The 19482-nt window shown below is 31.4% G+C and overlaps 2 protein-coding genes and 2 long non-coding RNA genes across 7 annotated transcripts in view; 2 read left to right on the top strand and 2 right to left on the bottom strand.

The window, feature by feature from the left end:
* The window catches only part of LOC149481782 (uncharacterized), a 270870-nt gene that overhangs the window by 33088 nt on the left and 218300 nt on the right, over window positions 1-19482 (bottom strand). The gene's annotated exons all lie outside the window — the stretch shown is intronic.
* LOC149481788 (protein PRRC1-like) lies at window positions 59-6874 on the top strand. Of its 3 annotated transcripts, none has more exons than XM_089704844.1 (11): window positions 59-191; window positions 273-440; window positions 732-811; window positions 1110-1228; window positions 1884-2030; window positions 2561-2596; window positions 2997-3099; window positions 3595-3765; window positions 4339-4528; window positions 5644-5781; window positions 6768-6874. In XM_089704844.1, exons 2-10 carry the CDS (start codon window positions 282-284, stop codon window positions 5767-5769), a joined length of 1131 nt encoding a protein of 376 aa, XP_089560970.1. In that variant the 5' UTR covers window positions 59-191; window positions 273-281; the 3' UTR covers window positions 5770-5781; window positions 6768-6874. The 3 variants fall into 3 exon arrangements, with proteins under 3 accessions (XP_089560970.1, XP_089560969.1, XP_089560972.1); XM_089704843.1 differs by having other exon boundaries at window positions 60-191; window positions 717-811; XM_089704846.1 differs by lacking the exon at window positions 2561-2596 and having other exon boundaries at window positions 60-191; window positions 717-811.
* LOC149481789 (uncharacterized) lies at window positions 7935-9692 on the top strand. 2 transcript variants are annotated; one of them, XM_089705191.1, is made up of 4 exons: window positions 7935-8175; window positions 8461-8654; window positions 8977-9129; window positions 9571-9692. In XM_089705191.1, the coding sequence occupies exons 2-4, from the start codon at window positions 8475-8477 to the stop codon at window positions 9640-9642; spliced, it is 405 nt and encodes a 134-aa protein (XP_089561317.1). In that variant the 5' UTR covers window positions 7935-8175; window positions 8461-8474; the 3' UTR covers window positions 9643-9692. The 2 variants fall into 2 exon arrangements, with proteins under 2 accessions (XP_089561317.1, XP_089561318.1); XM_089705192.1 differs by lacking the exon at window positions 7935-8175 and adding an exon at window positions 8327-8347.
* On the bottom strand, window positions 13558-14658 carry LOC149481790 (uncharacterized). Its single transcript, XR_016316785.1, has 3 exons — window positions 14504-14658; window positions 14181-14354; window positions 13558-13845 (listed from the first exon to the last, which is right to left on the bottom strand). It is a non-coding gene; the product is annotated as an uncharacterized LOC149481790 (long non-coding RNA).

The following is a 19482-nucleotide window of genomic DNA, read 5'->3' on the forward strand; positions in this document are numbered from 1 at the left end:
AATAAAAATATAAAGTTTGTTATGTATATGCTCTTATTAATAATTTCACAAAAGCGGTGTGTGGAATTTGTACAGTTGAACTATGAACACGTCAACAAGTGTCAAATAAGCTCAAATAAGTCAAATTTTGACAAATTCGCAAAACCACAACAAATCCTCACGGTGTTGTTTGTTGTTATTATAATAAAAAGGTGTAAAAAACATACTTGTCTCTTTAATTTGATTTAATTCACCTAAAGCTTGTAAATATGAATAAAATTTATGGTTTTTAGTGCAAGAATATGAACCATGCCGAGAAGAGAAACAAAATACCAGCTGCTCCGACTCTTGCGGCTACGGGCAATCTGTTATCAAGTGTTGCTCCCCCATCAGAATTACCAAATTTTATTACAACGAGCGTCAACCCCGTAGCTCCTGTAGCACCCGTAGTACAAAATGAAGTATGAAGCGTACTTTTTACACAACATAATGAGAATCATGAGCATGTAGTGTATGCTCATGATTCTCATTATGTTTAGATACATATTTCATTACTTCTTTCTCTGTTATAGAGAAAAATTTTGGATGTTAAAAAAAGACTATGAATATCATAATCATATTGACTCATTTAGTTAAGTCACATGACTTTACATAACTTGTATTATAACAATTGCACAATTCTCATAAAATTCTCTTTATATTAGCATACTCCCCATTTAATGAGATATTTTATACAGGCTCCTGTATCACAGACTAATACAAAGCCAGCAGAGAATCCAAATGCACAACCTGTGCCAATGGATGTGTCACCACAAACTCCAGAAAAATTTAGGTATATGTTTTTCAATAATGCTGATTAAATGAAATTCAGTAAAGATAAAAACAGATATATGAGTTTTATTACTTTCATAAATGTTGTTATACTTAGTCTTTGATTTTGAATATTAATCATATCTTATATACCTTTTAGTTAGACTTAGAGGGTTCTACTTCAATGTATCTATTAGATATTTATAATTTTATGCTTTAATTAAATGCTGAAATCTGTTCTTCTATTGAACCTGTAGTATATACTAATTAAAATTTTTATCAACATGTCTGAACTTATACAATCTTTTAATTACTTCCAGCCCAGCCATACCACCATCAAAAGGAGAGCCAACTGTGTCAATACGGTCACCAGTAGAGTCTGATAGCACATTGTCGCCAGGCTCATTGCCAGAAAGTGGAGTTGGTACTGATAGAATTGGTAATTTTTTTCATAGATATTATCTATACTAATATTATAAAGCTGAAGAGTTTGTTTGAACGTGCTAAACTCGGGAACTACTGGTTCGATTTAAAAAATTCTTTCGGTGTTAGATAGCTCATTTATCGAGGAAGGCTATAGGCTATATATCATCACGCTACGACCAACAGGAGAGGAGCCACGGGGGTGAAACTAGTAGTGAATAATGTTACTAATCCTTAAGATCAATGTATGTCCACTTGCTCATGCTTAACACAATCCTTGAAGATTGCAGCCCATAAATATTATATTCTTTCTAGTTTCTACTAGAGGCTTCTGTGATATATTACTTAAGTGTGCGAGAACGACACATCAGGCGATCTGTGTTCAAAAACTTACCCATTTCTACAAAAAGTTGAATTTATTATTAAAGTGAAACTTTTATTACATCGTCTCAAACTTTTTGGTCTGTGTAGCGCATGTCGCGTGTATCGCGGCTGCCGAGTAGGTATACCTACTCGGCAGCCGACCGACACGCGACATGCGCTACACAAAGCAGTGTTCGGAACCGTTCGAACAGTTTCACTTTTACCGTGGTTTCATAAAACCACACAACATTTTTTTTAAGAGAATTATTATGAAATATAAATTGAATGCAATTAATTTCCTCTTGAAGGTGACATTATGCCAGGTAGTGGTCTCATAACTTGGATGAAAGGTGCCATGTCAAGTGGAGGGATCCTCCAGAAAGTAGCCGAGAAAGCTAAAAACTCAGTTGATTCCATGATAACAACACTTGATCCTCAGATGAAGGAATATTTGAGTAAGTATGGTTAATTAATATGAAAATTTATTTGTTAGGAAACTATTTTGATTTTCATTGGAAATTTATTGTTACTTATTCTTAACTCAAACTGAAACAGTTATTTATTGAATTAGACTTCTTCTAGGATATTTTCTGTAATACTATGTTTTTCTTTTTACTTGCTTTTCAATTTTTTTTTATTCAAAACTATCATCCCTTCCCGATCTATGCTGCCTGATGTAGGGTGGTGTGCCAATAATCATATAATATTAATTTTATCTTAAACTAGCTTTCCGCCCGCGGCTTTGCCCGCTTTGTCTAAAACCTAATAAATTATATACTAAAACCTTCATCTTGAATCACTATTACAAAAAACCGCATCAAAATCCGTTGCGTAGTTTTAAAGATTTAAGCATATATAGGGACAGAAAAAGCGACTTTGTTTTATACTATGTAGTGATGATATTGTTTGCAAATAACTATTTAAGCACACAAATATCTTTATTATTACAAAATATGTATAGAGTTAAATTGATCTTTTATAACAGATAATGAAGGTAATCAAACCAGCACATCTTCTGATGGTGAGTTATGAGCCTGGGTAGTCAATGATTTGGGTCAAAGGTCTTGTTTCGCTATTTGTTTAAAGATAGTTTTGATTATGTAATAAATGTAAATAAAATTGTAAATATGTAATGCTATAATAATTAATATGCTATAGTTACTCGAATGGATTACATTGTATTGATTGTATGATATTGAGAAATCATTTTTTATAATGTAGGAATGGGGTTGATGTTTGGTTTTTTATAATAAATGCATATAGACAATAAATAAATGATTTCAAATCAAATAAAACTTACAGGATACATAGGTTAATTGTGATGTTGAATGCAAATATTTTGTGCTTTAATTACCAAGGGCAAATATTATATTGTTAATGGTTTTAGGTCTAACAGTATGAGTATGTTTTTACTTTTTTAGGGAGTGGTGGTGATTTATACATAGTTGTTGCTTCTGATAAGGAGGTGAAAGTATCGCCTGTTCGAGAAGCTTTTCAAACTGTGTTTGGAAAAGCGACTATTGTGTGAGTTTCCTACAAATATTTATTTATTAAAGGTTCTTTCATTTCTCATCCTATTAAATTTATTAATAGGATGAGAAATTTGAAAGAAATTTCTGAGAAGGCATGGTTGTTTCTATATTTATACTAATATTAGGTATACACACACACATAACACTAACACTAACATATGAAAGTAAGTCCATTACTCCAAAAATTGAAAATATTTTTTTTTCAGATAATTAAATAAACCATCTTTAAGTATTCTGCAGTAAGAGTCATTTTTACACGCTTTTTATTAGCTTCACCTGTATGTTTGTTTTTAATCGACTTCTTTGGGCGCGATTTTGACCCATTTTAAACGGCCAGATTTCGTTCAAACTTTGTAGATTTATTGAGGACCGATGACAATACACTAATTTGATAAAATTATTCCATTTTTCAATTTGCAAAAAGCGTGTTTTTTAGTTTTTTTTTAACTATTATACTTATTATGTTACTAATAAAGCGTTCTTTCAGTGGCGAACCCGCACAAAGTGACGTCACAGCCGCACAACCAGTAGGCTACGCGGCCGCGTACGCAGCGGCTAAACAACGCATCGCACACTTGAGATCTGTCAACTCGCAACTGCATAATAACGTGCCTATAGTGGCTATTGAGAGCTTTGTGTATGAGGCTATGCCGGATAGGTGAGGATACGTGTTTTTAAGCTATTGCATAGCTTCTATCGCGGGCCTTGAGCGCGGGGACCGAATCCAGAAATTCCGTAACGAAAAAACCTCACGCTCCCCACTCCGACGGGCACGGAGGTGTGGCTTGAAGGCATAGCATGCAATAGCTTTACCGCGGCAGTCCCCGAGTGCCACAAGTCTTTTTTATTTGTATTTGTCTCAATTTCGTTTTTAAAATTACTTTTTTTTGTCACGTTCTTGCTAGATCTGATATATAATGGTTTAGTCGATAGGTCGCCATAATTTATAGAATTCTGCTAAAATGTTTATTTTTATAAAAAGAATCACTGACGTTGAGATACATTGGCGTTCTATAAACAACTGACGAACTATAATCGACTCACAGTCGCCTATTAAAAGGTTTAAAAATGTCCAAGTGGCGTTGAATAAAATATTAGAAACTCTGCTTTATAGACTTCTTGGCAGAGTTATACATCGGGCAATTTTTGAGCATGATTGTGAGTCTAATTGTTTATTGTACGTTAATGTTCTGAAGCAAAACATACGTCATAACTAGCCACTCGCACACAGGTGGTACGATATAGCGCTACTAGTGTTGTCCCAGCCCTCCCTCGGCATCGAGTTGCAAGTGCAATCACAAGGCACGCCCATCCCTAGTGCCGCGGTACTCGCAGCAAGAGAGGCCACGCCTACCGACTATGCGCACGCGCAGACTGGGTACAACACTACTATTGGTTCGATTATGTCGGCTAATTTGCAGGTGAGAAATGATTGATTAAATTTATTTATTGATATTTTGTTTTTAAAATTGTTTTAAATGACTTTATTGTGAAGCTTATTCAATGAAAATTAAAAAATTGACTATTTTTTATTGTTTATAAACATAGTACAATTACAATCAAATCTAAGACTAATAACAATGTAGGATTAATTCACAATGTTGTCTGCTTAGGTTTCAGCAATAACCAAATCCCATTTAAATTTATTCACTGATCCCTAATATGCTAATTTTTCTAATATTCTTTTCTAATTTAATATAAATAAATCATACTAAAATATTAATTTAAGGCCTTGTAGGTAAGCGCCTGTTACTAATAATGAAATTATTGTCTGTTTAATCTCCGTTGTATTATACATATATTTACAACTAGCTTTGCCCCGCGGTTTCACCCCCACTGCTCCGCTCCTGTTGGTTTTAGCGTGATGATATATAGCCTATAACCTTCCTCGATAAATGGGCTATCTAACACCGAAAGAATCAAATCGGACCAGAAGTTCCTGAGATTAGCGCGTTCAAACAAACAAACTCTTCAGCATATTACATATATGTCGAAGCTGAAATGTGTTAAACTCTGCCGAATAAACGTATAAGTAGAGTTTTGGTTCGGACAATTTTTGAAGCTTATTTGAATCCAGTTGCTTATTGTATGTATGTTTTTAAAGTGAAACTTTTTTTACATCGTCTCAAACTTTTTGGTCTGTGTAGCGCATGTTGCGTGACGGTCGGCTGCCGAGTAGGTATAAAGCAGTGTTCGGAAAGTTTCACTTTTACCGTGGTATCATAAAACCACACAACATTTTTTTGTTAAGGGGAGGCTCCCTAAATTTTATGTGAATTTGCATTAATATTCTGAAACAGTCACACATACAATCAAAATTGAACTTTAGTACATAGTATAGATAAAGAATAAATAAAAAATGTTGTCCACGTGTGTGTTGTTATGAAACCACGGTAAAAGTGAAACTTAGTCACACAATTATCGTATTTGTACGATAATTATCGTACGGTTCGACCGTCACGCGACATGCGCTACACAGACCAAAAAGTTTGAGACGATGCAATAAAAGTTTCACTTTAATAATTCCTTATTCCAGGTACCACACACGCAATGGCAAGAAGCGTCAACGAGCGTGTCCCGTCGAGAGTTGTTGCTATTGGCGTCTCGCTCTCTCGCCGGCTCATATCAGAGAATGTTGGCTGTTTCTGCCGCTGAGACCTGATAGAAATTATTTGTAGGGTTATTTTTTTGTGGAAATTTTATTTATTCAAACTCAAACATTCATTTATTCAATTAGACTACTATTTAGTAGCACTTTCGAATCGTCATTACATAAGTATTTTTAACATTTACCACCGATTCGGAAAGTATGGAGAAGAATCGGCAAGAAACTCAAAATTTAAATATTGTTGCTGAAACCGGATAACGAAAGAAAATACATTTAATTTTATTTATTTATTTTTTCTTTATTTTTAATAGATTTTATGTGTAGGGTTTTAGTTTGTGTTTGGAAAATAAGCCGTTTGTATGGCTAATTTAAATATTGGTTATAAAAAATATAACAAAGTAAAATTAATATTCTTAAGTAAAAAGATCCTATAGTATAGGAAATAACTTTTCTAATATAAAGGCAATTCTCATTGGAAAAATTTAAAGTTTATTATTATGGTCTATATTCTATTTTTACATTGGAATATGAAGGATGAACTATTGGTTCTAGATATTAATACAGAGAAAAATAGGGCATATATTAATTTCGATTTTACAGCACATCCGCTTTGAGTATTCAATAGAAGCGAAAGCACTAATCTGTGACGTTTTTACGATGCGATTTCAACAACATGTGGATAATTTGCTTTATCTTTACTGCAATTATATTTTTATTGAATGAATTCTACTTCGGTAATTCCGTTTGACATTGAAGAAGATTTATTATTATACAGCCTGTAGGTTGTTAATTTATTATAAAATCATTCATAAATATTGATATGACGATAAGTTCAGATAAATTGAATGTGTTCATGGAAATCTGAGCTTTACGTCGTTGGAAATAAGAATGAATAGTTTGAAGCTTACTTTTTACAAACAAAAGCATTTTGTTTGGAATTGAACTGATCACACTCACGGGAATTACGCAAATTTACGCTTTTACTTATTTTCATGTAAAATCCGGCTTGAATAAAAAAATATTAAATTTTAACATATTTTTGTTTGTTGCAGGTTCCGCACAAAATATATATTATTAAGACGAATCTATTATATCTTAGATTATTGTAATATAGTATATAATATTATGTTAAATAAATATTATTGGCGCTCAAAGACTTGATCTTGTGTTTCATTAGATAATAAAACCTTGTACCTATCACAAAACTATTTCCCTGCTTGCTTTCAAAATAAATGTTTTTGCAAAATTTTAATTGCTGCTCCGCTTCTATAATCTATTAATCTATTAGGCGTAGCGTAATTTAATATAGCATATAGTCTAACTCGATAAATGGACTATCCAATAGAATTTATTTTGCAATTCAAATCAGAAGTTCCTGAAATAAGCACTCTCAAACAAGAAACAACTTTTCTTTAAAATATAAGTATTGATGATCAAGCCAACTTCAAAAAAGGCAATGCACTAATGCAGTAATGCAACCCAGTAAGTTAAAATAGTTATTATTCCACACTTATTCCAGTGTGGAAGAATGACAGCTTTATAGATCGTCTCTCGCCATCGCATCGCTGTCATACACTGGAAACTCGTATCACTATAGTATTCTTTTAAATTTTTGTTTGGTGCCTGATGAAGTCTTACTGGGAGCTGAACATTGATATTTGGAATTATGTATATGCTATTTCATGCAAAATACCACATTCGCTAAGATAATTTCCACTATAGGGAGGTAGCTTTCTACTTTTAGCACTTTTGAGATTCAATATCAAGGAGGAGACTCTGTTACAGTTATGAGTTGATTTTAGAAATTCAGTTTTTATTTCTATGAAGTTTTAATCTACTTACTAAAACAATGGCTTGGTAGTAATTTGATATTAGGTATATGGTTATGACCTTTTTATCGATCACATATTATAAATTTTTATGATATTTTATTGGATTATATTTAATCTCGGTTATTAGTTTGATATTAATAATATCATTAATGCAGAATTGTATAAGTAGCCGCCTCTGTTTTGGAAAAGTCACTTTGTTGTGAAAACTTGGTAAGTGAACAATAAACATTAGCTTTAAAAATATATTATTGAAATTAGGTATTTAGTAATTTTTAAGTAAATTAAAGAATAAATAGATTTAACTGGCATAGGTCGAACGACCAATTGATTTTTAAATGGTTTAACTCAATAAAAAACTATTTTCTGATCGATTTGTGATCCGTGATGGTGTGTGATTGTTTACATACAATTTAAATTGCTTAGCAGAAATTGTGTAAAACACATTCGAAACCGTTAACCGTTATGTTTGTTGACTTGAGTTCGATCAAATATTTAAAATCGAGAAATCCGACTTCTCATGAGTAAAACGGTACATCTAAAACGAGTTTTAAGTAAGTCAGCCATTTTTGCGGATCGAATTCATCATTTTAGTTTTATCTCATACATATCTTATCATCTTCTGCAATAGGTACGTTGTTAAATTAGTTGCCCAGTAATATGTTAGCTAAGTTTTTTATTCAAATTATTACGGTCCATAATAAATAGGTACTATTTGATATCATTTTTGAAGTGAAACGTCTCTAAGCGCGTTAAGAGTAAAATCTCAAAGTCGCGTCATGGCAATACCGTCACGTCTTGGAGTAAGGCGACGATTTTGGTATCTTTGAATCGTGACAAAGAAGTTTCACTTCTGACACGTGTGTTCGGCACACACGCTCTTTTTATTATTAACTAATTCCGTTTATTCTTCCAGGTAAATAATTCAAAATGAAATACTTCATCGTACTCTCTGCCCTCGTCGCTTTGTCGACAGCCGCCCCTGTAGAGCTTACTCTGCAGCAAATTGACAGTGCTCTGTCAAACCCCCACACCGACCCAGCTTTGATCCCCGTTCTGGAGGCCGCTTTGAACGAAATCATGGAGGCCCTCTTCGCTGGACACCAAGTTGTAAGTACTTTTAATAAATTAAGTGGCAATATTTTATGCCTTCGATGTTCTAAAATAGGCACGCAATTAATTAGGGTTATTTTTACTTCTAAATATGTTTCTGATGAAAACATAGAATTTATTAGTCAGAGGAAAACAAAAGTTTTAATTTAAAACTGCATATCTAAAGAAATATTTGATAACATTTCATATCTTGCTCAACCTTTACAGTCCTGCCATAAAAATACTTTTAAATGGTATGTCATATTTTTTTGTTTCCTTTGCCTATAATTATATCATATTATTACTAATAAACGTTCTTAAATAATGTCTTTATTTTCAGGAAACCGTCACCGTTGACCTGCCTCTAGAAGCAGTTCCCGGTATCGTGAACCCCGCCCCCGCCCCCGTTCCCTCCCCGTCTCCCGCACCCTCCCCCGCGTCCAGCAGCCCCCTCGTGCAAGTCGTCGTTAACGTAAACAAACAGACACAACAGGTAAATCGATGTTTATAAATTTGTGATTATTTTAAAACAGCGCTATCTAGTGTTCAAGAAAAATAATTTATAGATTGCAATTTTGTAGTAAGTTACCACCTTTGGCTACAAATTGCTTCCCGCGTAGATGCAAATGCAATTGGCATACCTAATAAATAATAATACTTAAATTTATTAGCCTTTATTACGACTCTGAGTTGGAAACACCGGACTATAATAATTTTTGTATTACTAGGATAAGTAAATTCTTTAATTCATTTTAAATTATTTACATTTTTTATATCCTGTATACTGCAACTATTTTATACCACTTATAATATAATAATACATTGAATTAACATTAAAAAATAAAAGAAAAATACATCTTGAAGGGCATTTCAACAATATATTAAAATTTAAAAGCAGCAAAAAGCACCCATTAATGTTTTAATTGTCTTTCAGATCCACGAAATTCCCGCCTTTGTCCCTGGTGGAAACCCAGTTAACGTGATTGCCGTCAACCCCATTGCCTAAACGAATATTATTATGAATTACTTACTGCAATAAATTGATTTAATTTAAAATGCTTTTATTTTTGTAAATATTTTTTTTCCCCTTTTGATTACGTTTCTATGCTAGATAAAACGTAAGCTTAATGCTTGGATCTATTCGTGGATAAAATATATATGTTAATATTAGGACTTTTTATTAGACGCGGCTATGTCCGCGTTCAAAGGAAATGCCAATTGGAATTTGATGCTTTACCGCGATTTTTTTTCTCTCTATTCACAAAAAACATATCTACCGTGAAATAGCATTTCGAAGTGAAAAAAAAAGTCAACAAAATAACAAATACCTAGTTACTGTCGCATTTATAAAGTAGGTATCTATGGAAAGGCAACATAATAATATTGATATCTAAGTCATGGACGTATAAAAAAAGACGGACGCCGTATTACGAACAAACAACGTGAAGCCACCATAGTAAGCTAGCGATCGTGTAAAGACAATAAACACGCACACACTCTCACCATAGTAAGCTAGTCGGCCGCCATTACGTCGTGAACTACCGACTGATTAACTGCGTCACTGTTTCACAAAAAATATTTAAAATGCCGTGTTGCGTGGTTAAATGGTGTCGCAACAGTACAATTTTAAATAACAAAACACGAGGGATTACATTCCACAGGGAAGCAAGTTATTTCTTTTATGTTTTAATGACAAAATTTTTACGGCAAAATTTATGAAAAAAATACAGCCGCCATTGTCAACAGGACAGCTGTTGCCATGGCAACATGGCACACACACATGGATGTTTCGCCGCCATTACTAGGCTTCACTCAATGTTTAGGCGATATACCGTCCGTCTTTTTTTATACGTCCATGATCTAAGTAATAAAAGAAATTCCTACACTTCAAATAGAGCTAACAGCTCTCATCTAATTCAATCGAATTGGTTTCGAATTTGAATTTTGAATTTGGAATTGGGAACGGGCATAGACAATTCGGACATTAAGACGCGATTTGTGGTTCCGCACTACGTTAAACCCAAATTCAGCAGTTGTTTAATGCATTATGCATCCTTCTACGTAGTATTTAGTAATCTATTCGATGGTACCTAACACTTTATTATATCGCATTGAAAGAGGTATTATAATTTGGTTGTAATAGTCCTAGATAATTAATAGATATACCAAAATTGAAACACTAATTAATAATTATGTATAGAAAATTAACCTGCGGTGACACAAAAACATTCATAGAATAATAAACAACAATAAATAATCAGAGCATACATTGAAATTGAATGAAGAAATTCGTCGAATCGGTCGAATCTATTTGTAAGGTATAATATATTTGTAGGTGAAGTCTCATGTTCGTCTGGGGTCGATTTGATATTCGATTCTTTTTCCCGCCAAATCAAGATTATTTTTAATTAGGCGAGCTGCGATTTTTATTTAAGGCTGGAGAAATCTGAGATCTCTCATTGAAAAAAAAAATTCATCGAAATAAAATACTATCTTCGACAGCACAGACGGAGATTTTGGATACTTTATATGAGACATCATTTATTACATTTTTTAAACATTAAATTAAAAAAAGAAATTTTTACAATGAATTATTTAAATAACTTTATATGTTTGACGTTTGTCACTATTCGTATCTTCAAATGTGTAATGATTTTTTAGAGAAATCGTATGATTTGTAATTTGTATGATGCAAAGATTGGTCATTGCTGATACCTAGAAAGTAATAAGATGCATTTTGATACTAATGTACCTACCTAGTGCATATGACCTGCCACAATGTGACTAAGGATAAAAGCTGTCATGAGTCATGTTAAGAAAGATAAGATGAGTGAGCGACTACCTTTAGTGTACCTACGACTAAAATTAGAAATAAAATTTTCCAGAGATAAATCACTATCTATAAGATGGTGCATGACTGGACATTCTCAAGATAATCATATCAATGGAGTAGGTAATAATAATATTGAAGTATCAACATAGGATCAGTGCAATAAATTGTCAAAAGTTCATAGATAAGGAAATGTAACAGGAACATATTATGGAATATTATTCATCGAATTTTGTGCTTCTATAGAAAACAAGATTCATAAAAAACATTATAAGTAACTAGCTTTAGGCGCGCGGTGTCGCCCGCGTTTTTTTAAAAAAAATTCCTCATAGTTCCCGTTCCCTTGAGATTTCTGAGAAAAAACTTATTCTATGTGTTAATTCAAGTTACCCTCTATATTTGTGCTAAATTTCATTGTAATCGTGTCAGTAGTATTTGCGTGAAAGAATGAACATACACATACAAATACATCCATCGGCACAAACTTTCGCATTTTTAATATTAGTAGGATAGGATAGGATATAGGATTTGGATAAGCTCTCATTTTTTTCGTAGGTATCAAAAATATATTTCAAACATACTAGATAAGGAATTATATTCTGAAGAAAAGTATGTATAGATTGAGGTATGGATACAAACAGTCACTATTGATTCTGATTTCCGATTATAATTACTCCATTTCGAAGAATGCGTCATTTTCAATGAAATTTCTAATCAATTTTAGGCCTTGCAGTAGGTAGACCTACTTACTGTTGACCCGAAATTGATTTCTACGGAATTTAGCATTGAGGATGTTTGATAAATAAAACTGACTATTGCTATGATGCTATACAAATCAGGGGGGTAACCGGCATCTCTTATAGCAAGCTTATTATAACATTACTATGTCTTTTCGTACCGTGACACCCTTAACGCAAGCTTGTTAAAGCGTTAAACTGATTTTGTTTTTCTAGCAATTTTGATGACGTCACTCGTAAGTCGTAATAGGGGACCGGTGCGAACTGCGATCTATTTGACAATTTGACAGTTATCAGATAATAATAGAACTTGTTCGAAGAAAAGGCTTCAAACCTTATGATTTAAGAAGAATCGTGTACCTAAATAGTAAACAAGTGCGTAATCATCACGAGTCCTTATGAAGTATGAGATATGGGGGCATCATATGAACAATTTGAAAATACAATATAACCTACAGATTTATCTGTGTAAGATAAAAGTAATGTAAGTACCATACCCAATGCAAATCTATTTAAAAATACGTCTGTATAAGTACACATTCTCCACTTGTTATTTCTCTGTATAATAAAATGCAACTCTACTTATTCCCTAAACATAAATTTTATCTAATACTTAATGTAAATCTATAAAAGATTGTTTATTATTTCTTCATGATTCAATATATTTTATCATGTTATTATTTACCTATATAGAATATAAGACTATAAAAGTAAATCTACACTCAAATGCACTACCCATATTATACTTATGTAGTCTGTTGTTAAGGATCTCATTTAATTTTGAGAAATAAAACCATTATTTATTTCCAGATTCTACAATCAATTCCGAGCACTAGGAATAAGATTACCCAGAGTAACCACATGGAAGCATTGATAGTATTCAAGAAGCTATAAAGTGCCAGCGCAACATGAATATATTTTTTTCAATAGGAAGCAATATCATGCTTTAAATGTATTAGTGCAATTAAAAACATATTTTATAAATCCAAAATCTTTATTTAGTCCTTTTTATTTATTCATTGACAAAACATTTGCTCCTTTACTTCTCTTGATAACATTTATATGTATATAAAAAAATGTAATAAAACATGGAATTATTTGAAAATAGATTCAATTCTATTTTGATTAAATATTAATTAAAAACAATTAGGTATATTACTCAAATCCCAATTTGTAAGTAAATAGCATATTAAAAACACCCTTGATTAAAAAAATTAAGTTTTATTTATAGTACCAGCCTTTAAAACTTAAAATGCAATAAACAAAAACTTTATATTTACATCACAATGAATAATTCCTACACTAATAGATTAATGGTATTTATATTTTTATTTTAAATTTAAATCAATTATTGTATTTGCATAAAAAAGAGTAGATAAATAATTTAAAAACTTGCAGTACTTATGTATACTTTTAATTTCATTTTTATTAAACTTAAAATGAAAACAATGTAGGTACTATATTAAGGTACAATTAAATTTTTACATTTTCAGATGTATGATACAAATATGAATATTTTAAGTGTAGACTGTAGACATGGTGGCGCCTCCCCCAACTTGAAGTTCTCACTACCACATGATCATCTCCCAAGCCGGTAGGTACTTCCTTGTTCAATGTTTGGGCAAGCCGGCAATCAACACAACTGTGAAAGATAAATTGGACTTAAACTGATTCTTTGTTGCCTTAAAATTTAATAAGTACATTTAATATGTTTATTTTTATTATTAAAGGGCTTGTCATGGTGTATGTAAACGTCTAAAAAGAAGTTTTTTAAACAATGTCGGTATGGTTTGTTAAATACCTTATTTGTTAATAATTTTTCAAGTATTTCAACGTTTTAGTTGTTTATCTTGCAATTCTTAATATTGTATTAAAAAAACTTAAATGTGTAGGTACAATGCCTTAGAAAACTTTTAATATAAGTAGCTTCTAACCAAACATAGATAGGTTTGCTTATAAATTAATATAAATATTTACTTTTGACCAGCTGCTCTAGTTTTTGTGAACTCCCAAATCATTTGCACTTATACTTTCAGAGAATTCTATCAACTTCGTCTCAGCATAACTTTTAACTCATTGGGAGTTATTTATGTACCTTTGTCTTTGTAACTTCAGGGTCAGGGAGCTTCGCGCACTCTGCACAATGTTCTGCTGCAAGTTAAATAAAAATTACTTCAATTAACAATAATCAAAACAGACGAAATCATGCAAAAACCAATACTTTATTCGTAAAAATATATCTGTGTTATCATAAATCGTCCAATGTTTTAGATATATTTATTACTCGTATATTATCTTACCTTGCTATTTCAATTGCTCTTTCATGCCTCTTTCATGCATTCTTTAATGCATATTACTTATCTTTCGCAATTTTTCAATTTGATTTATCCAAATTTTAGATAACAATACGAGGAGTGAGGACAGCTTGAGGACAGTGATTATGACATTTGGATTTTTGACGTTTAATTTTCAATCACCGCCATTTTTATAATAACAACCTTGTTTTGTTGAGTTCACAAAATAATCTTACTTTATTTTGGTACCGGGAGCCTTTAAAACATGATTACTATACGATTGCCTACAATGTCCAATGAGCGAATGAATTCCGAAGTTTTGTCTATTTTTTTAAGATTAATGGCTTGGCTACGAGGCTTTTAGGCCAAGTCGTAATGATTTGTATCGAACATTAAACGTCAAAAATCAAAATGTCATGTCACTGTCCTCATAATTCATATTATTATTATCTAAAATTTCAGATAAACTTAAACTTAATTATGTGAATCTCATCTCTGGATAAATGAGAAAGTGCGAAAAAGCAATATTGAAATAGCAAGGTAAGATAAAGTACGAGTAAGGACGATTTATGATAACAGACTACAGAGATATATTTTTACGAATAAAGTTTTGGTTTTTGCATAATTTCGTCTGTTTTGATTATTGTTACTTAATTGAAGTAATTTTTATTTAACTTGCAGCAGAACATTGTGCAGAGTGCGCGAAGCTCCCTGACCCCGAAGTTACAAAGACAAAGATAGATACATAAATAACTCCCAACGAGGTAAAAGTTATGATGAGACGAAGTTGATAGAATTCTCTGCTGAAAGTTTAAGTGCAAATGATTTGGGAGTTCACAAAAACTAGAGCAGCTGGTCAAAAGTAAATATTTACATTAATTTATAAGCAAACCTATCTATGTTTGGTTAGAAGCTACTAATTATATTAACAGTTTTGTAAGGAATTACACACCTACACATTTAACTTTTTTTTTTAATACGATATTAAGAATTGCAAGATAATATAGATAGAACTAAAATGTTAAAATACTTGAAAAATGATTAACAAATAAAGTATTTATTATTTAACAAACTATACCGACATTGTTTAAAAAAACATCTAAAATTACATACACCATGACAAGCCCTTTAATAATAAAAATAAACATATTAAATGTACTTATTAAATTTTAAGGCAACAAAGAATCAGTTTAAATCCAATTTATCTTTCACAGTTGTGTTGATTGCCGGCTTGCCCAAACATTGAACAAGGAAGTACCTACCGGCTTGGGAGATGATCATGTGGTAGTGAGAACTTCAAGTTGGGGGAGGCGCCACCATGTCTACAGTCTACACTTAAAATATTCATATTTGTATCATACATCTGAAAATGTAAAAATTTAATTGTACCTTAATATAGTACCTACATTGTTTTCATTTTAAGTTTAATAAAAATGAAATTAAAAGTATACATAAGTACTGCAAGTTTTTAAATTATTTATCTACTCTATATTATGCAAATACAATAATTGATTTAAATTTAAAATAAAAATATAAATACCATTAAACTATTAGTGCAGGAATTATTCATTGTGATGTAAATATAAAGTTTTTGTTTATTGCATTTTAAGTTTTAAAGGCTGGTATTATAAATAGACTTTATTTTTTTAATCAAGGGTCTTTTTAATATGCTATTTACTTACAAATTGGGATTTGAGTAATATACCTAATTGTTTTTAATTAATATTTAATCAAAATAGAATTGAATCTATTTTCAAATAATTCCATGTTTTATTACATTTTTTTATATACATATAAATGTTATCAAGAGAAGTAAAGGAGCAAATGTTTTGTCAATGAATAAATAAAAAGGACTAAATAAAGATTTTGGATTTATAAAATATGTTTTTAATTGCACTAATACATTTAAAGCATGATATTGCTTCCTATTGAAAAAAATATATTCATGTTGCGCTGGCACTTTATAGCTTCTTGAATACTATCAATGCTTCCATGTGGTTACTCTGGGTAATCTTATCCCTAGTGCTCGGAATTGATTGTAGAATCTGGAAATAAATAATGGTATTATTTCTCAAAATTAAATGAGATCCCTAACATAAGTATAATATGGGTAGTGCATTTGAGTGTAGATTTACTTTTAAGTGTTTTATTATATAAATAATATAACTAAAATATATTGAATCAAGAAGAAATAATAAACAATCTTTTATAGATTTACATTAAGTAGGTATTAGATAAAATTTATGTTTAGAGAATAAGTAGGGTTGCATTTTATTATATAGAGAAATAACAAGTGGAGAATGTGTACATAAACAAACGTATTTTTAAATATACTCTTAAGATTTGCATTGGGTATGGTACTTACATTACTTTTATCTTACACAGATAAATCTGTAGGTTATAACATAATTATTGTATTTTAAGATTGTTCATATGATGCCCCCATATCTCATAGAGACTAGTGATGATTGCGCACTTCGCAATAATAAATTATTTACACGATTCTTCTTAAATCAAAAGGTTTGAAGCCTTTTCTTGGAACAACCCGATGTAGTTATGTTAATTTTGCATTTTTAATATAATAAATGTATTATCTTCTTTAAAAGCTTCATTTATTAAATAGATTTCCAACTACATACGTTTCACTTAAATTTGATGGGTATTCTTTTAATAATATTCAAAATAATGTTATAAAAGTTCCATATTTACAACTTCACTAAAATTGCTTAAAACTGTCATTATTGACATTATAACAAGAATGCTAAATGTCAAAGAGAGCGTGCCGGTTCCAATTTTTCGATTGACGTCTCGAAACCGCTCGAAACAGTCTTGTTGCAATTGGTTTACATATGTTTTAGAAGGTCCCGGTGCCAAAAAAGTAAGATTATTTTGTGAACGCAACAAAACGTACCCATAATAAGACTGTTATTCTAAAGGTGCCGGTTACCCCCCAGGGGCCTTAGACAAAGTAACAATTACAAAACGATAACGAAGTTAGAAATCGCAAAAATGTATGGGATTGACATTAGATAGACCACGTGATCTAACGCGGCGTATGTCAATCCCATACATTTTTGCGATTTCTAACTTCGTTATCGTTTTGTAATTGTTACTTTGTCTACTGGGCCAGTTAACTTATTCTCGTTGAAAAATATAAGGAATTTTTCGACTTAGTAGGTACGTCTACATAAAATAGTAGTTGTACCTTATAATGGACAACTACTATTTTATGTAGACCTAATATTGTTATTTGTTTTACTTTATTTCTTCTCATGCCCAACCTGGCTTTATTAATGCAAATTAAAAATAAATGATATATATGTTATGGAATGATCTCTAAATAAAGTTTATGAAGCAAAAACTACTCATGTACTTAATCGATTGCGCTGAAATTTTGTGTGCTGATAAACTATAGTCTGAAGTTTGAGTGGAACTTTTAGTTCCCTATATGTCTGGATAATTTATCTTAGCGATATTGAATTCACAGTTAAAATATTTGCACCAAAAACCGTGTGTCACCCACGTTCACGTGAAAATTGGTTTTTATCGTTCATTATCACAAAGTAAACAGTAAAATAAACTTTTTAGGGCAAATATTACGAAATAAAATACGCGAAAAACCGCAAAATTCGATACCGGTTGATAATTGACCGTTATCAGATTGACGGACGTGTCACACCCTTCGATATCTCGAGGGTTCAGATTCGCCGTGATTTATAAGAACGATTCGATGTGACGTTATTTCAGTACACTTTGAACTGTTGTAGAGAAGCATACAGCAATAAACGTAAGTATTTTTATATATTATTATATACAGTTAGCTTTCATGGTAGGTAACACCCATAACTAAGTTATGCACGTCTATAGGCATAACGCACTTTGCCATGAAGATCGGGCATTGCATCTGCTCGTTTTCCTTTCTTCAAAAAAAAACACGTTGACTTAACTTGTAGCCCGAGCCTGAAAATCATAAATGGTTGTTCATACGTTCCGTGTGTATATGTAATAAATGTATGTATATATGTAATATTGAAATTGTACTTTGTTTATCTGTACGGAAAACAATTTTATTGCCAATGCAATAAAATATAAGCTATCCATTTGTACGAACATTCATGAATACATAATATTAATATAAAATACTTCGATAAATATTATTGATGAGTCGATTAATACTGATATCAATTTCATACGGCGGAGAATGTTTGACTTTCAACGATTAAACGTTTGTTATCTCCTATCGGTCATTTTTATACGGATGTATTTTTGGCTATTTTCCATATTTTTATATTTTTTGTTTATCAACCAGTATATAAAATATTCATCCTTCCACCTATGAGGTAGGTACCAACATAATTTATTGAAATCATACCGTACCGAAGGTTGTTCATTTCTATTTTATAAATTTTGTATATTACAAATTAATATAACGTTACTTTTCCTTATTATTTGTATAACATTTTTTTAAGTAAAATTCTTCTTTACAACAATATAAAAGTATGTACATGTAATCGAACTAGATAAAGTTCTATGTAATAGGTAGATTATTAGCTAGGAAACATAATCAACGCGTACGAAGACACAAGAATCAGCTAGTTTAATATAACTTTGGACTAACAAAGTTTAATTAGAATCGTCTTAGACACGCTAAAACACAGAATTTAACTAACTGTGTAGTCTTACCACTGTCTTACAATATAACACTAAAATAATAGTACCTGCCTATTATCTATTCACTAGTTCATATTCTTGAATTGTCATAATAGGTATATATAGTTTTCGTTTTATTCCCCTTTTTATTTTGATGCATTCAAAACTCTACGTAAAAGTCGCTCTATAGGAAAATATACATTGTGATTATGATTAAACATTACAAATCCTATCCTACTAATATTATAAATGAGAAAGTTTGTGAGGATGTGTGTGTGTGTGTGTGTGTGTTTGTTACTCTTTCACGCAAATACTACTGAACCGATTACAATGAA

The sequence above is a fragment of the Colias philodice genome, chromosome 16 (assembly GCF_061535455.1).
Source record: "Colias philodice isolate Cphi_HAF_F1 chromosome 16, ilColPhil1 Martin Lab GWU primary, whole genome shotgun sequence".
Taxonomy (NCBI): Eukaryota; Metazoa; Arthropoda; class Insecta; order Lepidoptera; family Pieridae; genus Colias; species Colias philodice.